This window comes from Dromiciops gliroides, chromosome 3 (genome assembly GCF_019393635.1).
Source record: "Dromiciops gliroides isolate mDroGli1 chromosome 3, mDroGli1.pri, whole genome shotgun sequence".
NCBI lineage: Eukaryota > Metazoa > Chordata > Mammalia > Microbiotheria > Microbiotheriidae > Dromiciops > Dromiciops gliroides.
The window spans coordinates 271,836,639-271,850,503 of record NC_057863.1 but is presented as its reverse complement, the minus strand read 5'-3'; the positions used below and the strand labels follow the sequence as shown (position 1 = coordinate 271,850,503).

General features: G+C 36.5%; 1 protein-coding gene across 1 annotated transcript in view; it reads left to right on the top strand.

Annotated features, from left to right (window-relative positions):
- The window catches only part of HUNK (hormonally up-regulated Neu-associated kinase), a 150,932-nt gene that overhangs the window by 119,806 nt on the left and 17,261 nt on the right, over positions 1–13,865 (top strand). Inside the window, 1 exon segment of the mRNA XM_043994873.1 lies at positions 1,055–1,138. Within this exon segment, the coding sequence (XP_043850808.1) occupies positions 1,055–1,138 (84 nt within the window).

Genomic DNA, 13,865 nt, shown 5'->3' with positions numbered 1-13,865 from the left:
ACATCTAAAAATATTCCAACAGCCAGTGATAGAGATGCTGTGGGAAGACAGAACCCTAAATACACTATTGGTGGACCTGTGACCTGGTCCAACTATTCTGGAAATCAGTTTGGAATAATGCAATTAAAGGAACTAAACTTCCCATACTCTTTGATCTGGGCATGCCAGTATTGTGGACGTGTGCCTCCAGGAAGTCACAGAGAGAAGCAAAATTTTAATCTATACCAAAATATTCTTAGCAATCTTTGTGGTAGCCGAGAACTAGAAACAGAGCGGGTGACCACGGATCGGGGAAAAGCTAATAAAAGTAGGGTCTGACTTTAATGAAATATTATTATGTAGGAAGAATGGCAAGATATGTAGAATTTAGAGAAACATGTGAAGATTTGTAAAAAATCAATACAGAGCAAAAAAAAAAGAGAGATGAAAAAATTAACTTGTAGCAATAGCTAGAACATTATTTTCTTTCTTTTTTCCTTTTCTTTCTTTCTTTCTTTCTTTTTTTTTTGTGAGGCAATGAGGGTTAAGTGACTTGTCCAGGGTCACACAGCTAGTAAGTGTCAAGTGTCAGAGGCTGGATTTGAACTCGGATCTTCTTGAATTTAGGGCTAGTGCTTTATCCGCTGCACCACCTAGCTGCCCTGCTAGAACATTATTAACAAGAAGATTTCTAAAAAGAAATTGAAGAAATTAAGTAACTGAAAAGCCAATTCAGGGCCTAGAGAAGTAATAATGAAATATACATCCCAAGAAAAGGGCAGGGATAATCAAAGACATGGTATAATGCTAAATCAAATACATGGCATGGTGACACATAATATCAATGATTAGGATGTTTCTGCTTAATTGTTTTTCAGTTGCAGAGGAGGATTCCATCTGGAGTAGGGGTGAGGTGGGGACTAGAATGACTGATCTATAGACAAAAGGCATGACAAATATATATTTAAAAAGTTAAGTACAATTCAGATATTCTCAGGAGGTAGAGGATTAATGACATCATAATGGAAACTGACAGTTCCTAATGGTTAAGGTATATTTATTTTTCCCTTGGCAGAAGTCGAACATTCAGGACAATATCTTCTACAAGAACCAGCTCTATCAGATAGAAAAATACGGCTTGAATACAGAGTCTTCTGAGGTAAGGATTTCAGCAATATTTGGGATACTCTAAGATTAGGGGATCTTTGGTTAGTCATTTCCATTCTTGTGTGATATAAGGGAAGGGAAAATAAATTATCCCAGGCTCAAAAGTAGCAAAGTACAATTATGGGAGTAAAAGTTACCAAATGACTATTTGTTGAACTATCCCCATGAAAAATGGAATATACGGGATCAATTGGTTTGCAGAGCTTAAGGGGATTTATTAAAAGCAAAAAATATAGTCACACACAAATGAATGGAAGGAAGACTTGGCATCAAAATATGAAAATATAACATAGGAGGCAGGAAAGGTTTTAGAATGACCAAAATAATTTTGATTGTTAACTATCCTTGTCTGAAAAGTCATGAAAAATCTGAAAAGTCATCTTGCCTCAGAAGTTCCCAAAAGGAAGCTCACAGTTTGCAAGGACAAAGACAAGTAGTCACATCAGTACGTGCAGAAAAATGCAACTCCTTTGGTGATTTTTCAGTAATATCCCTTCATTTCAAAATCCCCTCAGCAGAGGGAAGTTAGTATGTAGCTATTTTTGCTTCCAAGTCACTTTTCCATACTGGACACTCCCATACTTCTACTCCATCCACAGAGTGGCTTCTTCCATTCTTTCTCATAGCATGCTTCAAGAAGCACTCTCTGCTTTGCTTGTCTTTTGGGGGGGGGCACTAGAAATTCCTTCTTTTGAAGACAGAGCAAGAATCCACCCTTCTTTTCCCCCTGTGAGGAGGAAGGGTCTATCCAATTCATCCTTTATTTTTTTAATCTCAAGATTTCTTCAATTTGTATGATAAATAGTATGATGATAGCTGACATTTATATAGCATTTTAAGATTTGTGAATAGTTTTAAGGCATCAAACTTCAACAGTTTAATTGCGCCAAGACTTTGGGGATGCCCTGTATCTTTTCATTTGATCCTCATGTCAGCACTATAAGGTAGATACTCCAAGTATTATTATCCCCATTATGGAGACAAGATTTTATGGACAAATCTCAGAGATATGACTTATCTATGGCATATAGCTAATAGATGTTAGAGCCCTCCAAGTCCACTCTTTCTAGCCCTTCACTTTCCTGCCTCTAGTTTGACTAAGCCATGGAATGTTGTTTCTGTGCTTTTTCTATTAGGCGAGAGTTTAAAATTAAATATCCGTATTGGAAGTAGTGCCAAAAAACATGGGCATACCATTTAACCATTCTTTGCCTCATTTTCTATTGTAAAAATATGTTATTGCTTCTTTTTGTTTACATTGCTGTTGCTTCCCATTAACAATTCCCTTCCCTTGTAGAAGCTTCCCTTTTTTTTAATTAATAAAGTGTTTTATTTTTTTTCCCCGTTACATGTAAAGATAGTTCTCAACTTTTGTTTATACAAGCTTTCCAATTTCAGATTTTTCTCCCTCCCTCCCCTCCCTCCCCTCTCCCTTAGACAGCAGGTAATCTGATATAGGTTATATATATATATACACACACACACACATAATAACATTAAACATATTTCCGCATTAGTCATGTTATAAGAGAAAAAAATCAGAGCAATGATGAAAAACTTCAAAATAGAAAAAAACAACAGCATCAAAAACAAAAGAAATAGTATGGCTCATTCAGCATCTATACTCCATTCTTTTTTTTTTCTTCTTCTTCTTGGAATTGGAGATCCTCTTCCATCACAAGTTCCCTGGAACTCTTCTGCGCCATTGCATTGGTGAGAAGAATATAGTCCATCACAGTAGATCAACACTCAATGTTGATGATACTGTGTACAATGTTCTTCTGGTTCTGCTCATCTCACTCATCATCAGCCCACACAAGACCCTCCAGATTTCTCTGAACTCCTCCTGCTCATCATTTCTTACAGCACAATAGTATTCCATTGTATTCATATACCACAACTTGTCCAGCCATTCCCCAATTGATGGGCACCCCCTCAACTTCCAATTCCTTGCCACCACGTAAAGAGCAGCTATAAATATTTTTGTACATGTGAGTCCCTTTCCCCTTTCCATAATTTCTTTGGGAAAAAGACCGAAAAGTGGTATTGCTGGGTCAAAGGGTATGCACAGCTTTATCGCCCTTTGGGCATAATTCCAAATTGCTCTCCAGAATGGTTGGATCAGTTCACAGCTCCACCAACAATGGATTAGTGTCCCAATTTTCCCAGAGTAGAAGCTTCCCTTTTAACAACAACAAAAAATCTGTCAAGCAAAACAAAACAACATGTTGATCATTTCTAATGGCATATACATCATTTGTAGCCCCTTTCCCTTGAGTAAGGGAGGTATGTTTCATATTCAGTCCTCTTGAATCAAGATTGGTCATCAAAATTTAGATAAATGGAAGAAGAATACTTATCTAGATTGACATGCAGTTGAATGGGCAGCTCAATGAGTTAATCCCCCATGACATCTGTCTTGGACAGACACTACAGATGGACACTGAGCTATACCCAGAGAAAGAAAGTAGGCTAAATTACATTTAGCAACACATAGAGTACTTCCAAAATCTTAATTTTAATTAATTATTTGAAGATAGTTATTAAGTCCTTAATAGGAAAATAACAGTTGAATCTATTTATTAATCTTGGTTAATTAAATTACAGGCTATTTTTAGATCAATAAATCTATCTCAGTTGTAATATAGGAGGCTAAATAAAAAGAGCCAAAATGGCCATGATAAAGTAATGGGAGACCCCAGACTCTACAGGTAAAAGCCTTTAAAAGCCATTCTGGTTTTAGCTTGAACTACATTGATAGTCCAAGAAAGGAATCTGTGTTCTTGGTAGGGTAGGCTATTAGCCATGATAGGGCAAGGGGTGTCTTGATGATTAATAAAAGACTATTCCTAGCTCATATTCCTCTGGGTGCTCATAAAAATGCTCTCTATTCATCAAAAATGGTCAATTGCCATTTTGTTCTTCATGTTCTCGTTCTTTTTTTTTTCCTTTCAAAGAGCTGAGATGAAGAAAAAGAAAATTAAATCCAGAGATCAGAGCCCTATGATATTAAGGCTTTATTATCTTCCCTCTTCTTACCACCCCTCCCCCTTTGGGGGCTTAAAAAGCCAAAGATTGAATCAATGGAGGTGGATTACAAATTTCAAATAACTGCACCTGTATTAAATTAAATTAGTCTGAACCTAATGACTTTATTTATTCTCAGAAAGTATGTTCTGAACAGTAGTGACCCTTGTAAAGTAAGTGCTCATTTAAAAAACTTTCCTCAAGTCAGAAAGCTAAAACTGATTCTGATTTGATCTTTTTTTTTTAAAAAAAAAAGACCATATTAATTGTATGTTTAAAAGGTAAAATATAGCCAAGAGCTGAGGTTCCTCTATATAAGGCAAGTAATACTGATACTTTTAAAAAGGGTATTTAAAGATAAAACATTAGAAGGTTGAAAGCTGTTTTTGATGCTGTCAATCACCTCTCCCCCCTAGATACTCTCATTTCACTTGGTTTTTATGGCAATGTATTTCCTTGATTTCCTTTCTTTCCTCCTTGGCCATTTCTCAGTCTCCTTTAAAAGTTCAACACCTTCTGAATCCTAAGCATGAATATTTCCCAGAGCTATATCCTGTGCCATTTTCTCTTCTCTGCCTGTATTTTCCCCTTGGTGATCTTATCTGCTTCCATGATGGTGAGTATCATCTCTTTACAAATGGACCAAGTGTGTACATATCCAACCCTAACCTCAGTCTCACATTACCAAGCACCTGTGTCCCCTGCCTGGAGGTTCCATCCTTGATACATAGTAAGCACTTAACGAATGCATTTGCATCCATCCCATAGCATCTTAAACTCAACAGTTCAAAGTGGAAGTGATGATCTTTCCCATTCCAGCCTTCCAAAGGTATCCTTCCTCAAAGCCTTCCTATCTCTGTTGGGAATACTGTCATTCTCCTAATTCTCCAGGTTCATGACCTTATAGACATCCTTAAGTCTTTTCTCTCCCTCCATGCCCAGATTTATTCAGTTACCAAGTGTTGTTGATTCTAACCTCTCCATTTCTCCATCTCCTTCTGGTCCACTCATACAATCACTACCATACTACAAGCCCTGATTGACCCTCTGCTAGCCTATTACAATAGCTTCCTAATTGCATTCCTTGACTCTAGTCACTGTTCTATTTATATTCCATATGATTTCCAGAATAACCTTACTAGCACATAGGTCTAACCATGTCATCCCTTTGCTTAAAAACTTTTGCCTATAGAATAAAATAAAAGCCCTTCACATCTGGCTTCACCTGACATTGAATGTTCCAGCAAAACTGAACTGCTGGATGATGCTCCTTAAATTTCCTATTCCATCTCCTGTCTTCATGCATTTGTACAATCTTTTCCCCCATGTCTGGAATGCACTCCCACTTAATCTTTTTTTTGGCAGGGAAATGGGGGTTTAGTGACTTACCCAGGGTCACACAGCTAGTAAGTGTTAAGTGTCTGAGGTCGGATTTGAACTCAGGTACTCCTGAATCCAGGGCCGGTGCTTTATCCACTTCGCCACCTAGCTGCCCCCCACTCCTACTTAATCTTAACTTTTCAGAATTCTAACTTCCTTTAAGACTCAGATGTTACCTCCTCCATGCAGCTTTCCCTGATCTCTCCCAATTGGTAGTACTTTTTCCCTTTTCAAATTACCTTGTATTCATGTATCAGTATGTAGGTTATTAATTCCCTGTAAAATATAAGCTCCTTGATAGCAGAGATTTTTTAAAACTTTTTTTTTTGCATCTCTAATACCTAGCATAATTTATTGCATATGGTAACTAAGTTTAATTGAAATGTCATTTCAAACATTAGTATATTTTTTTTTAAAAGGCAGTTAGGTGGCACAATAGAGAGTGTGTTGGACCTGGAATCAGAAAGGTCAAATTCTGCCCCAGACACAGTCATATGAGTGGGCAAGTCACTTAACCATTGTCTACCTCAGTTTCTTCATCTGTAAAATGGGGATAATACCACAGAGTTGTGAGAATCAAATGAGGTAACATATGTAAATCATTTTGTAAACCATACAATACTATTTGAATACAATTGTTATTATAAGCTTAAACTCCAAATGAATTTTATGAATCATTTGTTATGAGTACAAAAATAGTTTCTTCTTCTAAGTCTTATCCTAATGCATGTGAAATTACTGAACTCATGTGAGCTGATGGTTTTTTATTTGAACTCAAAATCAGAGTTAGATTTGTAACAAGCATTTATTAAGACAATAGACTACATATAGAACAGAGAGGTACAAAGTTTGGGTTTATTTCAGTTTGTAATAGTCCATTCTCTCTTGGAGCTTGCAAAGTCTAGTAGGAAAATAAGACACAAACAGATAATGCTAATACATAACATTACATAAGTGCATCAGATGTTGTAGTTAGGCCTTTGTTCTCTAAGAGGACCATGACAGCAAAGTGATGTCATGATTTGCAGTGAGTTGGATTTAGGTCAAGGAGGGCTATGCAAGATTATCAACCTCAATCCTCCAGAGCCATCTCGGTCCAGTGGCAATATTATATATATATATATATATATATATATATATATATATACCTATTATCCATCCATCTATCTATCTATCTATCTATCTATCTATCTATCTATCTATCTATCTATCTATCTATATCTATCAGTACAACTACAGATGACCCCAGATGCTGTAAGACAATTGGGGTTGAGTGACTTGCCCAGGGTCACACAGCTAGTAAGTGTCTGAGGTGAAATTTCAACTTTTTGAACTCAGGTCCTCCCAACTTCAGGGCCAGGGCTCTATCTACTACACCACCTAGCTTCCCCAAGTGCATCAGATAGGTGCAGAACAAAGTATTATGTGAGGTAAAGGTGGAAAATCTGAATCACTGTCTTTATTGACAGTGCAATACTTCATAGTTATTTAGTGTTATATCAGATATCCCTGTAACTCTACAGAGCAAAGGACCAAAGATTAGGCAGGTGGCCTTTGATAATGCCAAGAGTCATATATAAAGCTTGACCCTCCCTTTTGCCAGCCTTGAACTCTGCAGAATCCATTAGTAGACCATTCTCCACCCTTCACTTCACCCTTCACCCTTCCTTAGGATGAAGGACCACTTTGGACCCTATAAATCTAAACAATAATGATAATATCTCTTTCCACTGCTATTCTGGAACTCACTTGAAACATTTAAAATTGGAAGATTTAGAACTGAAAGCACCAAAATTGTGAAGAAAAAATGAAAACTGGAGACTAAAATTTTCTGGTAGTGACTAGATCTAAATACTCTCTGAATACCATAATCTGAGAACAAGAGGATGATTTCTTCTTTTTGTTTGTTTTGGGTTTTTTTGCTTTGTGGGGCAATGAGTGTTATGTGACTATCCCAGGGTCATACAGCTAGTACGTGTCAAGTGTCTGAGGTTGGATTTGAACAAAGGTCCTCCTGAATCCAGGGCTGGTGCTTTATCCACTGTGCCACCTAGCTGCCCCCAAGAGGATGATTTCTTTTCATTTTTTTTTTTTTTTTTAGTGAGGCAATTGGGGTTAAGCGACTTGCCCAGGGTCACACAGCTAGTAAGTGTCAAGTATCTGAAGTCGGATTTGAACTCAGGTCCTCCTGACTCCAGGGCCAGTGCTCTATCCACTCCACCATCTAGCTGCCCCAGGATGATTTCTTAATGAAAGTTTCTGGGACAGGGAATTCTCAGCCCTTTCTTATGGCATGGATCCCTTCTCAGGATAATGTTTTTAAGTATTTAAAATAAAAATATATAGACTTACGAAGGTATTTATATTATATAATTACATTGACACAGTTATCAATATATATATTGTTGTAATTTCATGGGGGAAGGTAAGGAAATAAAACATTTATTAAGCACCTACTAACCCCAAGTTAAGAATCTCTGTTCTAAGGAGAGTGGGCAACAAACAGAAGTTTGGGTCAAGAGTAGCAGCAGATTTTTTTTTTTTTTTTTGCATAGCAGCAACTTCTTAAGTAAACAGGACAGTAGCTGAAAATGCTTACTTCAGAAAGGTTACTCTGGGCACCTCAACAAAAGACCTTAAATCACATACTGTTCAGGTGAGAACCAATCTGTTCCTTCATGGAGGTTGTAAAGTTTAGTAATGAAATAAGACACAAACACAGAAAACGCTAATACATAATACTGTATAAGTGCATCAGATGAGTTAGATAGTTAGGCTAGAATTCTTTTTTGGTAAACCCAGTTAGTCTGTGCACACTTCTGAGCCCACCAATGTTTGCTATCTCCAGTGACTCAAGGTCTAGATCCCACTTTGCGCCAAGATGTATTCAGTATTACTCTTCCTCTTAATTTAAAGTTTTCCCACAGTTAATATTCCAACACTTAAGTCCTTTGGAAAGTATAGTAAGTAGTATAAAGCCATCTCATTTTACCACCTATTCTATTTGTCTTTGTTGATGATTATTGTTTTTATAGTATAATTTACATAAAGCAGTCTCATTCTAGTGGTTAATAAGCATAAGGCATTTCCAAGTAAAAAGTATGGTTTGCCAGGTGTTCCCAAGCTACACTTACAGTCACAACCCAATTTTTTTTCTGCAAGATTCTGCCTGTTAAATCACCCATAACTGTGTTTATTGGTTATTTTTTAATGAAAATCAGCCTCAAAAAGGAAGAGAGAAGAAAACCCCCCATTGACTTTTCCTTATGAAATTGACATCCAGGGATAAAACAAAGACAAAAACCACAACCTACCTCCCCCCCCAAAAAAAAAAACCCAAATAACCCAGCAGTCTGAAAATAACCTTTGCGGCTTGGAAAAAAATCTCAGAAATTTGAATAGTTTCTTCTCTCCTTTCCCATCACAGTTGTCACCATCGTCAGTATTTTACCATTGTCAAATATGCATGAACTGAATGGAGCTATGATACAGAGGAAACAGTTTCTGCCCTCTCTAAGATCCTGAACCCATTTAGTGCAGGGAATGCCTATGACAAGCTATTCAATATATTAGAAGAATGAAAAATGGGGAACAAGTTTTCATAGATAGCACTTTCTCCTGAAAAATGAAGCAGAAGGATTGAAAGAAGAAATTAGGTATTTGTTAACTGTTAACAGGTGAGCAGACGGGGGAGCGTTTAAATGAAGCAATTGAGATGTCTAGGTTTGGAAATCCAGGAAACTTGGAAAACTACCTGGGCATAATGTGAATTTGAGAAACATAAATCAGAGCCACTATGTTATTTCACAGTGAGAATTAGAGATGAACACAAGATTTTCTTGCATGGGGTAGAGGATTGGCAGGTGACCATAAATGCTAAAAAGGAGTCAGAGAACCTGGGTTTGAATCCTGCCTTTGCCATTTACTTTCTATGTGATTCAAGTCCAGACATTTAACTTTTGTGAGCCTCAGTTTCCTCACATCTAAAATGAAGGCGTAGGACGAGATATCCCCTGAAGTTCCTTTCAGCTTTAAATGCTAAATCAATGATAAATATTTCTACATTAATATGAACATCTTTACTGAGCCTAAGCTTGTCCTATGCTGTGATTGATATGATTCCAAGTAAGGAACTACTATAGATCACTATTCCGCAATTGAGGGGTACTCATTTTGTTTCCAGGTCTTTGCTACAACAAAAGTATGTCTAAAATACTTTTCTACATATATAAGAAGATCATTCTGAGACAAATCATTTTAGTTTCCCTCTAGACTTGGATCTTCCTGTTAATATTTCCTTTATATATTACGATTCTAACAGCATTGATGTCCAGTTTAAAATTCTCCTTTTCTGTATTTATTTCTAAGTCACTTATGCTTCCAAGTGTGATACCATTTTATGAATGTCTTGTTTATGGGCTAATCAAAATTAATATTCTGTAATAAACCCATTTAGTTCTTTATAACTATCATATATATTTCTTCCAAAATTTTGTAAGATTCTATGATTTCTGGGGCAGCTAGGTGGTGCAGTGGATAATGCACTGGCCCTGGATTCAGGAGTACCTGAGTTCAAATCTGGCCTCAGACACTTGACACTAGCTGTGTAACCCTGGGCAAGTCATTTAACCCGCATTGCCCTGCAAAAAAAAAAAAAAAGATTCTATGATTTCTGTCTTATTTGTCCTTCTGCTATCAGCTGGTGTTGTTCCCTTGTTATCAATAATAGCTATCTCATTAAAGATGGCAGATCTTTCTTTACTAATATTAGGTCATCTGATTTTTCTTTAGTGTTTATTTTGTGATTTGATAAACCATAAGCTAGGTACTCCTTTATTTCTTGGGCCAGAATTAAAATCAATTTGTTATTTTTTCTCTTATGTTATTGTCTCCCTGGAATCTTTTAAAGTATATTATTTATTTTGCTGGATCCTCCCCCCACCCCCCAAGACTTGTTCATTTCCCTATCCTTTCTTATTCTTTTTCTAAGAGTTTGTCTTTTTTTCTCTCTTTCCCTTTTTCATTCATTTATTAGTTCATTCACTTAAAGGTTTGGTGTTTTTTTAAAGTTATTTCTGTGGAGGAACTGGGTTCTTGATGGAACTCCTCAATACCCCCCCCCCAAGGAAATAGTTCATGTAAATTAAAAGGTATAATTGGAAAACCATGTATACTCAGTGACTAGCATAAGGGTGAGTATATTAAATATACATACACACATATTTATATGATAAATGCTTGTGGAATGATTGATTTATTCATGTTGTAAAAAGTCATTCAGAGTTCATGAGATGGGGGTGGCTAGGTGGCACAGTGGATAAAGCACCAGCCCTGGATTCAGGAGTACCTGAATTCAAATCCTGCCTCAGACACTTGACACTTACTAGCTGTGTGACCCTGGGCAAGTCACTTAACCCCCATTGCCCCTCAAAAAAACAAAAAACAAAAACAGAATTCATGAGATTACCCATTTTTACATTTTCAGGTAGGTATTTGACTATTTATATAGAATGAACAAGGGGTACATTGATCCTATAACAACATCAGCTTCTCCTCAGAAAGAGATTACAATGAAATTACTACCAACACTGTTTGTTAAGCCAACCATGACAGTTATAGAGATTCCTTGGGTTAAAATATTAATACAATATGATGGCATGCAGAGGTCACATAATTTATTTGAATGCTTACTAAAAACAGTTAAAATCCTTTGTGCTGGCTTTAAAATTTACAGGTTAATACATTAAATTGTCCTCCTTCTAGTATCAATTTCTCTCTATTAGTTGATAAATGGTTTTGTTAATCAGTAGAGAGAGATGCCTTTCTTCTCTTTCCTTAGAAAATTGTCTCTTGTTTGACAGCCCAGTATACATTTTAAACTCTCAAACCTATTTTGATTGGCCTTTTGATTTTTGAAATATTGAAAGTTTAATGGTCATTTGTGGGGATGTAATAGAGGAATGACAGCTTCTGAACATATTAAAGAAAATAGTATATATTCTAAAATATTTTTTAGGATAGGATGAATTTAAATCTACCTCCTCAATTTTTTTCTTCATTTTATTTCCATGTTGAGTTTTATTATTATTTGGACTATTTTTTAAAAAATCAAGTCCCTGGAATTGATGTTGATTATTTTAGTGTTCATGAATACTTAAGGAAGATTTTACTTTTCAATGAAATATGGGAAGAACTAAAAGCCTTCTACAAACATTGACTCTGGTCTTTTCAGAAAAGGCTAAGAATAGATCTTGCAGAACAAAAATGATCTGTGAAAAGTTTGGGGGTTTTTTTGTCAGTTTTTCTTAAAGGACATGGAGATATATCCATAGGAAGAAGGGGAACAAGATAGAAAAATCGTGCTTTAATCTAATTTAGCATTGATTTGAGACAGCCTAGAAGACAGGAAGGATCCCTTTTGGGGTGTCTAGAGGAGTTTAATGGAAATGAAGAAAATGTAGCAGTCGGCCCTATTCCTGGTTCTGTCCCTGAATTCCTGGGCTTCTCATGAATGTTCAGAGGTAAAGCCAAGACTGCTATCAAACATTGTCCATGTACCTGCCCCAAAGGTTATATTTCTTTGGGAGGCCCTGCCTCCTCCTCGTAACCATTCCCACCATGCACTTTGGGATCAAGAATGGGAAATCTTCTGGGCACCAGAAATATTGACTTCTATTTCTTTTTTTTTTTAAGGCATTGCTGCCTTCTCATATCTCAGTGCAATTTTGGAAAAATGGAACAGATTAAATCTTTTATGTGAGTCAGTATTATGGATCATCCTGGCCTGAGGATACCAGAGAGATAGGAAGATCAAGAAGCCCACCCCCCAAAATAGTGGGTAGAGTACTGAACTTGCAGTCAGAGAATCCTGGCTCAAAACCCTGCCTCAAATGCTTACTTTCTTTATAACTATGCACAAGTTACTTCAACTCTCAATGTTTCAGTTTCCATACTTGTCAAATGAGGATACTAATAACTGCAGCACATCTTTAAGTATCATAAAATTAGAACATGAAAGGCTACCAAAGTTCGCCTAGTTGAAGCCCCTCATAAATAGATGGGGAAATTGAGGCCCAGAGAGGTGAAATGACTTAGTCACATAGATAGTGAGTGATTGGGCTAAGATTTGAAACTACTAAATCCAGCACTCTCCATTTTACCAAATTGCTTCTTCCTACCTTAAAGGACTGTTGTGAGGACCAAATGAGATAATTAATATGTGTGTTTTACAAACTTTTAAAGTTTTCCATAAGTATTAGTTGTTATTATCTCTCCCTATAGCAAAACAAAACCAACAACATAGTATGTCACATTCCACACCCATAGTCACCACCTTGTGGGATTGCATTTAATCTCCATTAAGCTTTGGTTTCTACATCTGACTCAATTACTGGATGACATCATATGAACCACTTACCAAATCTTCCTTGAAGTCACTTTCATACACAAAATGTGAAGTGAATCAACTTCTTTTCAAAATGCTTTGAAAATTTTTATTAGGAAGGAAATACAAAAGGACAAGAAGTTATTTCCTTGTAAAGCTTTTAAACAATATCAATCAAAACTAGATGACTTTTTTTTCAATTACAAATGCTTTTAAATTTAAGGCAAAAATATAAAAATCAGAATCCTTTTTTTTCCTCCTTTTGTGAGGTTAGGTATGTGGCTGCCCATTTAACTTTAAACATTACAAAAAGAACTTAAGGGCATGAAAAAACACTTTGTTGAACACAAAAGTTCAAGCAATTTCAATTCAGTTCAGTTTCTATTAACAATCATCTATATTAAATTTTTTTAAATTAATTTAAAATTTTTAAAAGTTTCAAAAAACAAACAAAAACAATCATCTGTATTACAGTTAGTGTGTATAATAGTCTATTCAGATGGGTCTCAGATTGAATGACTTATTGGTGGAATAAAGGGTCCAATTTCTCATTGAGGAATCATGGGATTTGTGGTCTTCCTATCCTTGGAAAGGGGTTTATGGGGTTTTTAGGGAGGACTCACACCTCTGGTGTGAGAGCTTGCCAAGCCCTTTCAGGGTTGCTCATCCACCTTCGGTGTCCACCTGATACCCAGATCTCACCTGTAGCTTCAGGGAGCTGAAGTTTGTGCAGTGGCCACACCATGGTGAACTCATCTCAGCAGATTGAGGGTAACCAATAGGTCTCAAATCCATTGATGAGTTAGGGGGGTGTCTACCCCAAGAATGGGAAGATTTTCCCAGGAAGAATGGGCAGATGAAAACTTTGTTCCAAAGGTTACAAAGGCAGCTGAAGCAGGTGCCGTGGTGTGTTTAGAGCTTGGTCAGA